General features: G+C 36.8%; 1 protein-coding gene across 4 annotated transcripts in view; it reads left to right on the forward strand.

The window, feature by feature from the left end:
- The window catches only part of SLC10A7 (solute carrier family 10 member 7), a 250,116-nt gene that overhangs the window by 63,943 nt on the left and 167,567 nt on the right, over positions 1 to 18,606 (forward strand). For 2 of the 4 annotated variants that reach the window (XM_022599741.3, XM_022599743.3), the window contains exon 5: positions 10,217 to 10,255. The exons of the other annotated variants lie outside the window; for them this stretch is intronic. In XM_022599741.3, coding sequence (XP_022455449.1) covers positions 10,217 to 10,255 — 39 coding nt within the window. The remainder of the gene's footprint in view (positions 1 to 10,216; positions 10,256 to 18,606) is intronic. 4 annotated transcript variants of the gene reach the window in all.

Below are 18,606 nucleotides of genomic sequence, written 5' to 3' on the forward strand. Positions count from 1 at the left end.
AGTCATTCAGAATTGTCAGTGAAACATAGGCTGTAAGACTGTAACATGCATATATTGTCCTGCTTACATGCTCTCTCTGGTGTCATTCCCATTTATCACTGTCGGCGGGCTCGGTTCTCATTAAAACCCTCTTGCACAAAAGCAACTTAATTTTCTTAAGAGGAGAGGACACCTGATTCAATTTGGCATCCAGAAGCGGTAACTTGAATATATTTTTTCCTTGCCTGAATTGAGATGAATAGTTACAAACAAGAATAGCGCCCCCCCCATTCACCTCAAGATTAGGGATGTTAAATATTTTTTTCCATTGATATCAAGAAATGGACCCATAGAAATAGGCAAGAAATGTCGCTTACTCTCATAAAAGCAGCTGGATGGCATTTTCTCATAACTTGCGTATAGATGAACGTCTCTTCATTCCTGTAGTGTTTTCAAAACAAAGAATGAAAGCGGTCATTAAGATGGTGAATTTTAATGGTATATTAAATAATCTTTCTTTAAATTGGAGAATGCCTTGTAGCAGTTCTGTAGTCTTCACTTAGATGTATTTGTTGAGAAGAAATAGTAGTGATTTTAAGGCAATATTCTACTTTTTAGCTATTGCTGCTTAAAAAATACAACACAAATAATGGAATCAAATGAATAATGCCCCTTTAATATTGAGCATGGTAAATAAACTCGCATTTAAATTGATGTCTTATATATACTTTTGTGTGGTATGGTTCAATAATATTTAAAGGTAATATAGAAATGTATAACTCAAATTTTACTTGCTGTGAGATTTATACAGTGAAAATAGTGGTAATTTAGTACTAAAATGTCCTACCAACTAAGGTGCTTTTCAGCCAATTATAATTTTTAAAAACAGGCAGAATAAGCTTTTCTTAGTTCTTTTTTTTTTTTTTTGGCCTTTCTATAGCATTTTGCAAAATACCTTACAAGTAAAAAGAAAATGTTTTGTATTTCCTTGTTTAATTGGAGACCAAGGATAGGAATTCAATCTTTGATGTCTTTATGCTTTTTCCAACTACAGCTATGCTTAGAAAGGGGATAAATATTTAGGCTAGTTTTCCTTCTTGTGACTCAGAGGCAGGGGTGATATAAATTCACATAGTTGAGGAACTTTTCCAGGTTAGGATAATGCAGCTTTGATCTCCAACAACCGTCACCAACAGTCAGTTTTTTTTCTGTTCATTTTTCATGATGTGTTGTGCCATATGCAATGGGAACAAGAGGTTATGCTAAATAAAACTTAATAGCCTAGTCAAGTTTATGTCTGGGAAACGCTTTTGATTTACCTAACCTGCCTGATTAGTACTTCATTACTTACTCCTTTGTTTAGGAACATGATTGTATCAGTTAGGCTTCAAGTAATAGAAAATCAGACTAAAAGTAGCTTACACAAGCAGGGACTTATTTTTCTCATATATCAAGATGCCTGGAGGTGCGGCTGGCTGGCATTTGTTCTGTGGCTCAATGATATTATCTCTGTGTTGCTCTTGGCCTTTCTCTGCTGGATGCAAGTTAGCTTTCACTGCTCTAGGCAGGAAGAATGGAAGAAGGGCAGTGCCAGAAACTAACTTCCCTATCCCCCAACCATCAAGCGAAAACCAGTTTATATCTCACTGGCCAGGACCTTGTTGCGTGGCCACCCTAGCTTTTCCTATTTCACGTGTACTTTTTGTGTCTTATTTAATTTTTTTTTTCCTTTTCAGGAAGCATACAGTGAGTCTCATATTTTCTTCTAAGAGTTTTAAAGTTGTGCCTTCCAATTCTAGGTCTCTAATTTATGTTGTATTTTCTTTTCTAGCATATTGTGAAAAACTCAGTTTCTCCTCCTTTCCCAACTGTGTTACAGTGGAGCTGCTGTCATATACAGCTTTCTCACATTGTTTGTACTTTTTTTTATTGTAAACTCCTGTTCATTGGGGGTCGTTTAATTGGGAATCTGCTTTGTTCCGGATTATTAGAGTGACTCCAAAGAGAAGTTCTGCGTTTGCTTCTTTCCAGGCCTAGGGGTTCCACCGGCCTTTGATCCGTTTTGTCTTTTCTTTTCTCCGAATTAATCGTTAGTTTGGGATTCTTGAGTCACATAGGTAGTGTAAATTCTATTCCGTGCCCACCCTTGACGCCAGGCCCTGTGTTACCTCCGTGACTGTCTGAGGAGAGTTTTCTAGTTGCCCTCGCCTGGTGGGCAGCCCCTTCAGCATCCCGCTCTTCTGGCCGCAGGTGCCTCAGCTCAGGTCCTCACCCTTTGTAGCCAAAGGCAGTGCGTCCTAGTGCTTCTTGCGCATGCGTCAGTATCGCCTGGGAGAGTGCAGCCTCAAACCCCCTGTTTGACCACTCTGTCTTTGACTAACTTCCATATGTCTCCTACCAGGGTTTTTGTTTTGTTTAGGCTCAACTATACATTTTTTTTTTTTTTTTGCGGTACGCGGGCCTCTCACTGTTGTGGACTCTCTCGTTGCGGAGCACAGGCTCCGGACGCGCAGGCTCAGCGGCCGTGGCTCACGGGCCCAGCCGCTCTGCGGCATGTGGGATCCTCCCGGAACGGGGCACGAACCCGCGTCCCCTGCATCGGCAGGCGGACTCTCAACCACTGCGCCACCAGGGAAGCCCCTCAACTATACATTTAAAATGTTATATTCTTATAATCTATTGAGTGGTGTGAATTTGAGGATTATATACATGAAATGCCGTCTAACATAGTCCTTTTCCCCACCCTTACCCTCTCTTTGGGCAACATCTCTGACAGATCTCAAGGTTTTTCTGGTCACTTTTTGTTACAAAAACAGTCATATATTTAGTAATTAAGTTTAACTTTCTGGTATTGTATCATTCGGGGCAGTCTAGCTTAAACAAATTCTCTTCTTTGCCAACCTAGGCCTAATCCGTGTTTTTTGTTTTCTGTTTTTTTTTTGGGCGGGTGGGCGAGGAGGAAGGATTTATTACTTGCAGCAAGTAAGGAGAACACCAGGGCTCTTTTCCCAAAGCCGTGTCTCCCTGAACTGCAAAATTGGGGAAGCTTTAAACTATGGGTATGTGCATATTCATAAGGGGGATTGAGCAAAGAAGAATTCAGCATGGAATTGGGGCAAAGGTCGACTGTCCAAGCTTTAGTTTATTGAAGACAGAAGGGTCAACATCATCATTCCATCCTCCACCTGGGTGGGAGCCTTAGTTCCTGGTGTCAGGACTTTACTGAAGCTCAGGTTCTTTGTTTCGTTGCAGAAAGAATTCAGTGAGAGACAAAGTGATAGGTAGGAAGTGGATTTATTTAGAGAGGTCACATACCATAGACAGAGCGAGGTCCTTCTCAAAAGGTGAGCGCAGCCCTGAGAGAAACACACTCCACAGAGTGAGGACCAGCTCAGAAGGCGAGAGGCCCTAATCTGTGTTTGTAAAGCACCGAAAATTGTACTTTTTTCTTAATGAATACATACACATATACAAATATAATCTTTTTTTTTTTTTTTTTTTAAATAGGTAGAGCCAGTGGGGAAGAAGGTATGGTCTGTTTCACTACGTTTTTACTTTCTCACCCTCCCTACTCTGTAGTCAGGGGTGAGAGTAGGACCACTGGCTTAGAGGGAGAGGGACAGAATCTGATCTTACTGGTGCTGTTCTAATCTGGCCCTTAGTGCCCTCTGTCATAGCAGGTGTCTACCTTCGATTTCTTTTTCCAGGACAGGTTGGGGAGGGAGTTCTTCAGAGTACACCTGCAGCTTCCAACCCTCAACACAGCCCTTCATCCTCTCATTGCTGGAGTCTCTTCTCCCCGGAAGGCTGCTATGTAGGGTCTCTCACAGTGAATCAAGTTTCATGGCAGTCCTCTGAGGCACCTACCTGGCCCCTGGGATTGACGGAACCTTGCCCCATCACTGAACTGAAGTATACTTTGCCCAACAGCTTACCTCCATCCTTGCCCTCCCCTTGTGGCCTGTCCTAGGCAGCCTCCCCAGCTTTGCTGTTTCTAGTCGGGAAGCAAGTACCTGTCTCTGGTTCATTACACACCCTCCCTTTCCCCCCAGCGCAGTTCTAGGGAATAGACCGTGATGGTTCCACGAGCGCTCACAGAGTGCACTCCACTCCTGTGGCAGCCTGGCGAGCACTTTCTCCCTCAGTAAACATCCATCCCCACTTTGGGAGGCATGGCAGACACATCAGCTTTCTCGCCTGGAGGAAGAAGAAAAAGTAAAAAAACCCACTACTACTAGAAATTTCCGTTTATCAATCTCCTCTAGAACATCTAGGCTTTTCTTATATAGGCTGCATGTGAAATGGTCCCTAGCTTAGTTTTCATGTCTTTTTATAAGCTCTGCGTTGATATCTCTGGAATATTAGTTTAGACTAGTGGGATACTTGCCACACATTCTCCTTAGCTTGGAGCATTATTAGAAATTCCGAGACAACCATAAATGTTCCATTTTAGCATTTTAGTAAGCATTGCTGTATACATTGGCTGGGGAAACAGGTTATGCAGCAGCGAACGCGGAACACCACACAGGAAGTTTCATAAATTAATTTGTAACAGATCATTCACAGTGTAAACAATGGATCTCATTTTTTTTTTTTTTTTTTTTTTTTTTTTTAGTGGACTGATGAGGGAAAGAAAAAGAGGGGTGTTGGGCCAGCATTATGAAAACTGTAGATATAGTGATATGAGGAGAGGACTTGGGTAGGGCCCAACAGTGTCATATATTTGGAGTGCAGTCATTTTATAAGGGGACCACATGTTTATGTAACTCCAGAGCATGGAACATGGTCAGTGCACAGCAGTTATGGAAGGTGAAGGTTTTGGGCTTACTGTCAGGTAGGACTTCATAACATTCAAGGGCATTCAGCAGTGGAAGCACTTGATTTCCTGAGTTAGAGAACGCTCTGTCACCATGCTTTTCAGCGTTTTGTTTTTGTTTTAATTTACCTTTTTATTTCAAATAATTCCAAGTAAGTTATGAAGAAATTAATTTGTTATTGAATTTGCTCAATTTTCCAAAATAATTTAATAAAGACATGCTGTAATATATAATGAAACATTAGTAAAATACCATATTTCAAGTAAAACTGGGCTGATACTAAAAGCAATATAATATCTAAAAATGTACAATATAAAGGAAGCCAATCTACTCAGTATTAAAAAACCACCTCAATATGAACTTTTTTAGTTAGCATTGATCAAATTATCCATCAAACATGATTACACCAAGGTATGTACTTTGCACATGGTATTCCTGAGTTAATAGTGAAAACATTACTGTGTAAGACATTCAGTTAACATAAGAACTATTCATTCATTCATTCATTTATTCATTCATTCTTTTGTTCAGTAATATTCGTTGAGGGTTTATTACAAGTCAGGTGCTGTTCTAGGCAGTGAAGATACAATCTTGTACAAATTAGACAAAATTCTTCTTGTGATGGAACATTCTAGAGGGGGAATGGATAATTAAGTTGTTTCTGGCAAAAGAGATAATAAATAAAATGCACTATTTAAAAATCAGAATGGATAAACAACAAGGTCCTACTGTATAGCACAGGGAACTATATTCAATATCCTCTGATAAACTATAATGGAAAAGAATGTGAAAAAGAATATATATATATATATATATGTATAACTGAATCACTTTGCTCTACAGCAGAAATTAACACAACATTGTAAATCAACTATACTTCAATAAAATTTAAAAAATCTTTAAAAAACAAAAATCAATGGACTCTCAGGTGTGGCTTCTAGAACACAGAGGAGAGGAAACTCATATCCTAAGACAGTCTGGTCATATAACCTGAGGGGTCCTCCCTTCAGAACAAATTGTCTTTGGTGGTTCTCGTTTGATCTCAGTACATGAAGTTTGTACACAGCCATGTTTGCTTTAATATAAAAATGTAAGTGCATTTTTGGATTATTTTCTAAACCAAATATTCACATGCTACAGATACTTGTGGAAGGTGTCCTCTCTTTATCCTGTGGCTTCTCATACCCCCAGCACACTGATGTATGTTCCAGAGGGTTCTCAACCTCCAGCTTGTCAGGCAGCCAGCAAGAGATATCACTAACGTGCAAAGTAGGGATTGAAATCTTAATTTTATTTAAAAATAAAATGTGTATTCCATTTTTAACACAAAGGGATTTAAAATGCGAACAGTAAATGGCTCAACATCTTCCTGCCCAGATATAGAAATGCAACACGTTTAAAAAAGAAGACAAAAAAAAAAAAAAAAAGACAAACAGGACAGACAGAAGAAAATGAAAAATAAAAATGACCCCCACTCAATTCCTTTCAAACAAATTTAATCATAGTTGAGGGTTTTTCTGTGATCCCTTTCAGAAAACAAGTGTTTTTTTATACTTGTCTGTGTATATATGTGTGTGTGTGTACACATTTACACAATAGGAATGTGATATTATGATTATAATAAGAAATATATATTTGGTCTTTGTCTCAATTCCTGGCACAGAGCTCCTAAAATGATTAGATTTCCTAAGTGAAGAGAGCTGGAAAAAGTGTCTTTTGTTATGCTAAATAGATGACTTTTGGAAAGCCCCTAGCTAACCTGAGGATGGGGCTGGTTGCCAGGGGAACCAACCAGAGATTAGAAGGTTGGACCTCTGGGGAGGGGAGAGGGGCTAGAGATTGAGTTCAGTCACCAGTGGCCAATGTTGAAATCAATCATGCCATGTAATGGAGCCTCTATAGAAACCCAAAGGATGGGTTTGGAGAGCTTCTGGGTTGGTGAGCACTGGAGGTGATGAGAGAGGCATGTGATCAGAGGGCATGGCAGCTCCACAGCCTTGCCCCATACCTTGCCCTCTACATCTCTCCCATCTGGCTGTTCCTGAGTTATAGCTTTTTATGATAAAGCAGTAATCTAGTGAGTAAGCTGAGTTCTGTGAGCTGCTCTAGCAAATTAATCATACTGGAGGGGACTGGGTTGTGGAACCTCCGATTTATAGTCAGTTGGTCAGAAGCACAGGTGACAGCCTTGACTTTTGATTGACATCTGAAGTGGGGACAGCCTTGTGGTTCTGAACCCTTAACCTGGGGAATCTGATGCTATTTGAGGGTAGATAATGTCAGAAATGAGTTGAATTGTAGAAAGCCCAGCTGGTGGTGGGTGAATTTCATGGTGGTGTGGAGAAACACATACTGAAGGAATTATACACACTGTTCTGAAACTTGCTTTTTTAACTTAAAATATCTTAGCCTGCTTTAATATCAGTATATGCAGGTCATCTTTTTAATGGCTACAGAGTATTCCTTTGTAATTCTAGATTTTATTTAACTAACTCTATTGCTATATAGTGGTGGCAAATTTTAAAACATTTTTTATATTACATTAAGCGTATGTATATAACTATATAAGAATAGGGAGGTTAAGAGAAGTAAAATACGATGCCGTGAGAGAGATACTTATACTGGGTGAGAGACCAAAGTCTAAATGTCATTTCCACTGCTTGCTTGGCTGTGGTGCCAGGTGGCTGATCCAGTCTTCTTTGTCTGCCAATCCTTGGATTCTGCCAAACACATAGAATAATGTAGTTGGAGAAGTAGACTTTGGACATTTCTGGGAATCCTACTTACTTTAGAAATCCAATTAGCAAACATGGAGGTGCTCAGGAGCTTCATCAGATTCCTTCCTTAGAAGACTTGAGTCTCTCGCGGGGCAGGGAGGCATGTAGATAGGTCATTCAATAGTGTGACAAGTGCCAGGGCAGAAGTATGCTCAGGATGTTGTGACAGCAGGTATGGGGGCACTCAGGCCACCCAGAAGTATGGATGTGTGAGTGTTGAGGAGGTGACTGAAAGTTTCTTGGAAGGACGATGCTTAAGCTGAGTCACTAAGATAAATGGGAGTTCCCTGGCAGGCAGAAGGGCATTCCAGGCCAAGGCGCAAAGAGGTAAGAAACAGCATGATGAGTGTGGGGAATCACAAGTAGTTTAGTGCTGTCAGAATATAAATTTTGAGGCAATAAATGAGATGGACAGTGACCTGTTCATGGACGGCCTTGTAGTTCATGCTGAGGAGCTGGGAATTCCCCCTTAAGTCAAAAGATACGCTTGTCTTTATATATCAATTAAAAGCTCTCTAAATATTTTTCATCACTTTTTGGAACTCTGGAAAACGTAATGGCTTCCTATGCTGCAACGGCAAAATTGAGCCAACTGTTAGCTTCATTATCTGTTGCTATTGAGCCCAGGATCCTTAGTTCGGTGTCCGATTTCACATGGTTCTTCAGGGAACCCAGAACCTTAATCAGCCAAGTCACCAGTGGTTGCCAGAGCCCACTGCATGGTGAGTGATTTCAAATCCATCACCACTGTCAGGAAAATAGCTAAGAAGTTGGCCTGCAGCATCTTTGGATACCTAAGATATCTCATCACTGTCATCACCATCATTTTATAAAATGCAGGAACATAGCCAATCCACATAAAATATATTGCTTGGGTTTGGGTTAAAAGAGAACAGGATGGAATGGGAGTATAGCGATTTGATCTACTGAGTAGTAGTTAATACTTATTTTACTTTGACTTCTGAGTCTTTTTGTTTCTAATGTTCCATGTTTGTTTGTTTGTTTTTTTTAAATGCTAGGCAAAACTATTAGTGGTCTAGTATAAGGCTGGTGAAAGGCACTGGAAAGAAACAAATCTGGAAGAGAGGAGCTCAAACAGGAATACCTCATTTCTTTACTAAAAAGAGAGAAACTCGTTCTAAGCACAAAATAGGGTCTAGAAATAAACATTGTTTGTGGCGAAGTACATTTTTATCAAAAGGAAGGCAGTGTTCCCTATTGATCTCCCCACAACTCATTTATTTATAGTTTTACTTATTTTTCTCTGCACATAAAACTTTTTCCTGAATCATCCATAATTGGATACTAGGAAGATGTGTTAAATATGTTGCTACAGTTTACATTTGTCATCTGTGATGTTTTATTTAGCCGAATCTTTTTTTTTCCTTCACAGCTCCCTGTACAACATGAAATACCATATGCCATTGTCCCTGTCAGGAAGCAAAGGTTTCCCTGGTCTGTGCCTGTGCCTATGTTTATGCCACAGCGGAGCTGTGGTCCAGTGCCATCTTTTATTGATAAGGCCAGCAAAGGAGAAATCTAATGAAATTATCAAAGCTTTGAATTAATTATGAACTTGAATAGGAGAGCTAAGCTCTCTGGAGCCAAGGATCTCATTACCCATGCATTCTCATTGCATTCTCTTCTGGAGCAGAAGGCATTTTCAGCTACAGCTCTTAGCTTGGCTTTGGACTTTATTCAAACTTGCTAAACTGACATCCTCTTCTTACTACAATGTGGCTGCTAATGTCCACGATGATTAATTTAATTCTGCTCTGGATCCACAGATGTCAATAGGTTTTCTCTGCCCCTCCTTCCGCTTTTTATTATTTTTCTTTCTCTCTTTTTTTTTCATCAAATTGGATATTATACGAGTTTTTCTCTTTTGGGGGTCATGTGAGAAGCTTTCAGAATTCAGGTGTAGCTTCATGGACTGTAGTGATTGAATTAAAGTTAAGAACTATATTATATCTACTATGTATTCCTGGGATATTTAGGTAAGCTCAAAGTCAAGTATTTCTTCTTTGAATTTTGAACACCAAACAGAAGTTTTTCTTGCATGTTTCTACGTTAGAATTAATCATGTAGCAATAACGCCCATGGTCTTAACAGCATTGTTCATATTTCTAATGTGCGTTGTATGGGAACTACAGATCTCACTTTGTGGGCATAGCTCATAGGTCTTATGCTCCTTGATGGAGAGTACTTAATGTTTGCTTTACAATTCTGGTATTCCTTTTCCCAGTAACATGAATTTTCTTCCTTTCTTTTCTTTTTCTTCTTTTTGGTGAACAAATCAACCTCTGATTGTTTTAAGTTTAGTAGCAAAATCAATAACAACAAGGTTTCAATTTGCTGTTGGGGATGATTCTTCAGTACTGTCATATAGGTTCAAAGCATCTTATGGCAAGCCTTTTCTCCTTGCTTTTGAGACCCATTATTTATGAATTCCTAAGCTGTAGCTCATCTGTCTTAGTAAACTACAGGCTACTGGCAATTTTTGTAAGCAGTGACTAACTTTGCTTTACAGAGTCAGTGTTTTAAGGTTTTGAATAGTGGGGGATGGGAGAACGATAGTCTTTGCTTTTCCTTTTCCTATTTACTTTCAGTGAGTTTTTTTCCCCCCATTTATTCTCTCTATAGGCAGCTGCAATATTTAATTCAGCCTTTGGAAGTTTTTTGGTAAGTAAACATGGTTTAATTTATCTTTTATAACTTTTGTTGTGATGATTGTATGAAATATTTAGTGAAAATTGGACTTTTTTTTACTATTTGGTTAAATATAAAAGTTCTTGAATCCTGTCATATGCCATTATCCATACCCTAAAGAAAATTAATAAATAAAGGAAATATTCTCTTATAATATAATTTGGAGGCTTGGGTTTAATATTCCATTTAATGGATTCAAGGAATCAATTAAAACACTATGTGTCTCCTTATAGAGGTATGTCAATATATTGATCATTTAATGAGGTCTTTTAGATTATTATTATTTTGTGTCATGGGACTGAGGATTTTGAAAAAGGAAACATGACCCAGCTGGTCAGAAAGGGAATGCTAATTTACTTGTTGACATGTCATTTATTTTGTACATTTCACTTTTAAAGAAGCTACTGTCTTAGATACTTCTGAAAAAAAATTTGAAATGAAGAAATAACTAATGAGTAATTTGCAAGAAAATACAATATTTTTTGACATGTGAACTATCAATTGTATACAAAAAGATTAAAAATAGTTCATCTTTCATAAGTGGAACCAATATAATTATAAGGACAATACTATTTTAGCATTTTTTAATCATTATCTTTTAAACAGATGATATAAACAAAGACTTGGTTTGTGTTATGAAAGAATGAGAAAGAAACTGAGTTTTCTGTCAACTGAATATTTTATTTATACCTTCCCTAAAACTTTGCTAAATTGATGAAAACAAATTAGAATATTGTATTTTTAGATATATAACTCATTAACAGATATGTGGTTACAGTGATTTACAAAAAATTGAGAATGAAATCAGTGAGGTATATAAGCTGGTTCATGAGTCTAGGCAAAATATCAATTACTTCTGTTTAAAATGCTCTTTATGTCACTTATTATTGTATGTATTTAAATGTACTTGAAGCTTTAAAACATATTGTTACATAGTGTTAATTCTGTACAGTCCTATATAGCTTTTAATGTCCCAATGTTACAGAGCTTTTAATGATGTAGCTTCTGCAAAATACATGCTTAGATTCTATCTTATTTTTAAAGAAGTAGTAATATTATTCCCGATGGTGTATTATTATTATTGGGTTTTAGAAGAGAGGTAATAGAGTCCAGTTAATGCAAATGATCTCTTGAGCTACTTATTTTAGACTCAGTGATATTTTCTTGTCATTATTTCACATATCCAAGTATTATTTTCTATATGTTGTCACAATTGACAAAATAATATCTGTAAGATATGTTCTTGCTGTAAGCCAGTTTTTTTACATGGTTTGGATTTGTATATATCCACTGTCGAAACATGGTTTCCTAAACTGGATCTCCTACTCTTTAAAATGTCTGGTGTAATTGAGAAAATAACTTTGAGGCAATTGTCTGAGTAACTAAAGCAAAATACAGTCCTTTAGTTGGAGGACAAGCTCGCTAAGTACAGTTTGAGCTTTGCACTGACTGACTGTATGAACAATAAATGTATCATATTATTTGTTCTACCAGGCCCAATTCTTTGATAAGATCCAGTGAAGTAAAACTTGTTCTAGGGATTCTTTCGGATTTTTGTTATGCCCTTTCACTTTTAAAATGTTATGCATTCTCACTCCTTAGTCTTTTGCTCTTTTTCCTCTCTTCACCTTTTTTTCTTACATTAATGAATCAATCGAAAGTATTTATTGATTTCCTGCATACAGAGGTGGTTTTCTAATAGCTGTAGAGGTGCAAAAAAATACAACATGGTCCCACTCTGCTGTGGAGATAACACATAGAAAAAGAAATACAATGTAAAAGCTAACAAATCGAACAAAAGATGTTACTAGGTGATTTATGATTGTCAGATATGAACTCTGGGTTGAAAGGTTGGACAGAAACAATTTTGCTGTTGGGCCTTGAAGTGTGATAGGACTTAGCTAGTCGAGAAGAGAGGAGAGGAAAAAGGCATGAACAGTGGCAGAGAGGCAGAAGCGTCTTCCATTTTTTCCCCTTCCCCTTCCTTTCCCTCCTTTTTCTTTCCCAAAGCTGAAAATTACCAGAAGGGGTTGAGAATAAAAATTATGATTGGAGATGTTTTGCTCCAGTGTTGTAAGAGAAATAATTCTATTTCTTTTTCTTCCCTCTCCACCATAGTTACAACAAACCTTGGATTATGAACTGTGTGCAAAGTCTGAACTAAATCAGTTAGAATTAGGCTCAGCTTATTTACCAGGAGAAAAAAAATAGTGGCTTGGACAAAGGTAAATGTTTATTTCTCTATTATGTAAAATCTGGAAGGAGGCTGTCATGGGAGCTTCATGGTCTCATTGTGTACAGAGACAACCATCTTTCTCCTGCACCATCCACAGCACACAGCTGCCTTCATCAATGTTACCTTATGGTCCAAGTGGATAGCAAGGTCTTTACCTTGGGAAAGCACAAAAGAGCTCCCCTAAAAGCTAAGTCTGCTTTCTTTAAACAGCATTCCTGGAACTCCAACACCATACTTGCAGTAATATCTTATTGCAGAACTTAGTCATATCATCCTACCCAGCCACTGGAGAGGCTGGGACATGTGGCAAATTGGTAAGAGCTACAAACTGAATTTCTGTAACTAAGGAAGAAGAGAATGTATAAGAGGCAGCTAGCGCTTTGTGCAAAAGAGCAGTGTATAGCATTTGTCAAGGGTTTGAAGAAAGAGGTTAAGCTTAGTTGAATGATATGAGAAGGCTTCAGGGAGAAGTTGGTGCTTGAGTTGGCCTTGGGTAAAAGGACTTATTTTAGAGGAGGAAAATTCCAAACTATAACCTTCATGTTTTATTTTGTTATTCCTAAAGGGTGGTACTTGTTAAGAGTTTTTTTTTTTTTAATTTTCTTTATAAATGAAAAATATTTACCTATCCTTAAAATTTACGATTATTGGTAGTAGGATGGTTTCTAGAGTCAGACTGGGTTTAAATCCTTACTTGACTGAATACTATTCTCACCACAAAACCTTCCATATATATAAAATGGGGTAATGATAGTACCTAAACTATACAGTTGAGGTAGGGATTAAATGGGATAATCTATAAAAAATGCTTGAATGATGTAGTAGAAATAACTGGTCTAGGTTTTGTCCAAGTTCTACCATGAATTTTTTGTGCATGACCATGGACATTCATAAAATGAAGAAATTGGTTATCTGTGACTAAGCCCTATAATTCTAAGATACACTGATTCAATGCTTATTCTCTGGTTATGAGTGACCATTTCTTTTGTATTTAAAGCATAGAGTGTGAAAAGGCTATTTATTCTGGATTACATTAAAACTTTGAATGAAGGCCTTTTACTAGAAGAATTTTTGAAGAATGAACTATTTGGGCATTCTTGTTGGTTTTCAGACATCTGGGTATACCAAGTAAACTACTGTACGTATTTATTAGCTAGTTTAATAATGTCCCAGGTCTAATTAAAACAGTGTTTTAAAGAACTAATTGTCACAGAAAACTTTTTTTAATGTAGCTAGGCTGATAATAACTAATGATAGATGAATTCAATTTACATAAATTTCAGGCCAAGAAAATATTTTAAAATTATGCCACAGAGGATTGCTTTAAGTTAAGAAGTTAATGTTATTATCTCCTCCTCTCATTTAAATTGTTTGGTTTATAATAATTGTGGAGCATAATAAGTGTTTTGAGATTTCCCTCGATGAAATTTTAATAAAATTTGATAGTCAACCACCCTGAATAATGAAAATGTTATCAAAATTTATATGTATATCTATTTTTTCTATGTAAAACCATGTATTTCAAGTTCAACCATTTCATATGTTGCTTCCTCATCAAATGAAAGATTTTTAAAAAATAGATTTAGATATTGGCAACTTTTTGAAAAATTCCAATTGAAAAATCATTTCTTAAAAAGATTCAACTATGTTGAAAAAAAAATGATCACATGATTTGTTAGACCCTGAGCATTTTTGGTTTGGAGGCTAAATTTCAGTGTTTCCATGTTCTCAAGAATTATACGTTAAAGTTTAAAAGGAAAAAGTAGAATTTTTTCTTTTTAGATTCCTTAGCCTATTTTATTATTTTTGGTAGCTCCTAATCTTAAAGGGAAACCCTGGTGAGTGACAAAGTCGATCTGTCAAATTGAGTTTCGAATAACTATGTTATACAGCATTATAGTAATTCATGGCAACATAAATGTAAGGAGTTCTGAAACAGTAGCCAAGAATTCTAAGCAAAGTTAAATCATTTTTGTGAATTGATAACACCTAGTCTAAAAAAGATCTTTAAGAGTCACTGTTTACTTTCTAAATCTCGTCATTTAAAGTATCAAGAAATGGGTTTATTCTGCATAATTCTCCTTTAAAATTGTCATTGCCAGAACCAGCAGAAGCTATTCTAAGATGAATAATTTTATTTTTTTTTTATGCCAGACCAAGTGTTAAAAGAAACTCCTTACCTTGAGCTGAAGAACTAGCCAGCACATATTTTTCTTCCCTTACCTGTTCTGCCTTCCTTCTTTGCTTTGGCTGATCCTCCATTACTACCCATCTTTGTAGAAAGATTTAATAGTTAACTGATGCTGAAAGAAAATAGTTGCTGAAATAAAAGAAGTCTCGAACACAAATGCCATGTTTTAATAACTTGGGGTATATGTTTATCACTTTATTCTTCCTTTCTTGTAAATACAAAAATGTGCTCAGCCATACTCAGAACGGTTAGAGAGGAAGCACATTAACTTTGTAACTTGTTTGATTGCTGTGCAACACTGCTTTTTAAAAATCAGATCAAGAGGGCTTCCCTGGTGGCGCAGTGGTTGGGAGTCCGCCTGCCGATGCAGGGGACGCGGGTTCGTGCCCCGGTCCGGGAAGATCCCACATGCCGCGGAGCGGCTGGGCCCGTGAGCCATGGCCGCTGAGCCTGCGCGTCCGGAGCCTGTGCTCCGCAACGGGAGAGGCCACAGGAGTGAGAGGCCCGCGTACCGCCAAAAAAAAAAAAAAAAAAAAAAAAATCAGATCAAGAATCTCAAATATTAACGAAGAAGGTTAAGGGTGGTACCATACAAGGCTTAATTGTTAATTTGGGTTTCCTTTCATCTAAATCTAGGATGTCAGTTTTTAATGCAGTTTGTTTACGGAATACTCATTTTGTGCAATACTGAAAACTTTGCCAATTTTTTCCCTTAATTTGTTTAAAATCTTAACCAACCTGTATTATTCAGTTGAGATCTTTGTTTCGCCTCAAAAGTTCATGACTTGTTTAAAATACAGGTTTTTATTTTCATTAAGCTTAAACACCAGAACAAACAACTGAATTTTTGAGCAATATTCAGTACTATCTTACAGGATGTCATTTCTTACATTTATCCTTTTATTGCTAAGGACTCAATAAAATCAGGATTTAAAATATCATCCTGGGCTTTAAAGTAACTTATGAACTATGTTTGGACAAAAGGAAGCTAGTTTCTACCTTTATAAAGCAGAATCCATCATCATTCTATGCCTTTCATTTGTTCACCTCTTTGGGCAAATGGACACCATGAGAGCTGGATTGCTGAGAACAGACTACTTTCTCTTTAAAAAATGCCATTGGGTCAATTAGCAGTATGGCACAAAATAGGAAAATAGCATATAAAATTAACACACGTATACTCAGAGTCAATTAGATTCAAGGCACTTTTCCAGATACTGAAGCAAATGCACAATACATAAATATGTGAAAAAAAATAAGTAACAGTAAAAGAATTAAGAAGACAGGAATTGCCTTGAAGGCAATGTCTTCCAAATTTCAGGCACCTTTATGACTTTTGCCATGTCAACATATTATTTGTATTATTAAGTTAAATAAAACTCACTTTTAAAATTTAACTTTATTTTAAAGTGAAACTCTACATCAGCACGTCAAATAAAAACCAATCTTGTCATGAAGAGAAGGTAACTGAAGTTAAATCAAATAGGAAAAAGCTATCATTAATTTGTACTCTGCTGCCTACACAAGGCTCTGAGTCCATGCCTACCCTCCTTTTGATAAGAAGTGGAATTAGCATCAGTACCTAACCAAGAACTGTCTCTTTCTGCAATCTGAAGGATTGAAAAAGATTTTTTGTAAAGAGAGTAAGTTTTATTACAAATTCTCTGTCTCTGTGTCGTTTGCTTTGACTTCCACTTTGGGCTTCACGTTCTTAGGCTCTGGGAAGCCCTGTCCTCTAGGGTCATTTCTCAAATCATTTCAGCAAAGAGGTGAATTAAAACCATTTGGGGAGGTCAAATGAGGAAACCCCCAGAATCAGGGACTCTGGCAACATGAATATATTCGTGTTTCTTTCATTAGAATATTTTCTACCTAACGCTTGTCCAGAAAAGCAGTATGCATGTGTGCCAAACATGTTTGTAGACGTAAAAGTATGCAATATCGCTTTAGTAAGGAAAACCCCGTGATAGTTGCATTTGGATTCATTTCTCAGACAAATTCTTATCTGAAGTACAATCACCGTAAATAAAAAAATGGTCTTTGTTACTTCATAAAAATGTATAGAATCCTTACCTACTCCATTATAGCAGCATAATGCTCTATGCCGTCTGACAGGACTTGTGTAGCAAGTAAATGCATTAGTCACAGTGACCATTTTTCTTGCAAATTTGTGACATAGATTTAATTATAGGAATGACCAGCAACTTACAAATCTAATTTTGGTGGAGGCTGAGGCAACTTTTTTTTAAATTTTAATAATGATGGATTTTTTAAAAAGCAGTGATTTCATTACCATTTAAAGAAATCTACTGGTGTAGAACTAGCCAATTGACTGAAATTATTTTATTACCCTTTAACATATGCCACGTACTTTCATTTTTATTTTTATTAATTTTTAAAATGTCATCATTCCCAAACTGGAAAAGTACTTGCTCCTATACTGATTTAGGTAAAAATAAATAAATTTAAATTTGGGGGGCGGGGCACAGGATAAAGGGCCTCCTAAGAAACACAATCCTAGTAGTTGGTTAAAAGCAAGACTATTTCGTTAATTTGAATCCAACCTAACTACAGAATTGCTTAGTCTATGGCCTTTAGTAGGAGATACCCACTAACTGCTAAATGATGATAATGTGTTAGATAGTTCTTGTTTCTCCAAACTAAAAATTTACCATGATTAACCCAGTTATTAAGCTAATATTTGGGGAATCTGGGGATAATAGTGTGGTGAGCCAAACAATTAAATTTCATGTCTTCATCTGCATTAGTGATTCTTAAGGTGAGAATATCAAGTCCCATGGTGGGGGGAAGGGAGGAGGTAATCATTTTCCATTCTCAATATACCTAATTGATTCAGACCGAACTGCCATTCCAAAATATATCTGGGCATGGGAAAGAAGCAGGAGGGCATCTGAGCATGCATAAACTGTTTAAACTTGTGGATTCTACCAACCAGAAAGAACCTTCCCTTTAATTACTGGTCTTTAGGAAGAAAGAAAAGTTAGCCATCTAAACTCCATTGCGGACTCAGGTTTTCAAGTAAACACTTAGCACTTCTAAAAAACAATGGTCTGTTTTATTGGAAATGGCAGACTGTAGTTTGTAGTTTGAAATTAAGAAATCAAACTTTTTTTTTTAGCTCAATTCATTGTGTGTCATTGTTTCCCCTTATATCAATTTTATTAATTAAACATTTGTGGACTTCCTGCTAGGAAGTAGCCTACTATGTGCTGGGCTCTGGGCTAGGTTTTAGAGCTAACTAACTAAATTTTACATATATATATATATGTATGTATATGAGGTCTTAGCTTCAAGGCATATAAAATTCCTGATTTTAAATGTCATTTTTCACAGTGTGATTACCCAGGCAACCTGATTCTTAATTACGCCTAAATGATGATTTGCTCTCACAGAGTTTGACCACTTATTCTGACTATATAACTTCAAATAAAGCAGAACATTAGCATCTCCAATTATTAAAATAAAACTCTTTCATTTTTATTGAAATTCCAAAGAAAACTGAATTTTCAGTTTATGTGTCTGCCAGTATAGATGTTTATAAAAAGCAGCTTATCAGATACTAGATTCAGTTTGTAAGTATATCAAAAGCTGACTTAGAAAAGTACCTTACGATATATAACTTATTCTGTGGGAACATTGTGTTAAAAATTAACTTTTTTAAAGCTATTTTAATTGTAGTATAGTCAGCCCTCTGTATCCTCAGGTTCCACATCCAAGAATTCAATCAGCTGAGCTCAAAAATATTCAGGAAAAAAAAAAAAGATTCCAGGAAGTTCCAAAAAGGAAAACTTGAACTTGCTGCAACTATTTACGTAGCATTTACCTTGTATCAGGTATTATATGTAATCTAGAGATGATTTAAAGTATATGGGAGGA

The sequence above is a fragment of the Delphinapterus leucas genome, chromosome 5 (assembly GCF_059928025.1).
Source record: "Delphinapterus leucas isolate spDelLeu-1000000601 "Yukka" chromosome 5, BTC_Dleu_Yukka2, whole genome shotgun sequence".
Classification (NCBI taxonomy): domain Eukaryota; kingdom Metazoa; phylum Chordata; class Mammalia; order Artiodactyla; family Monodontidae; genus Delphinapterus; species Delphinapterus leucas.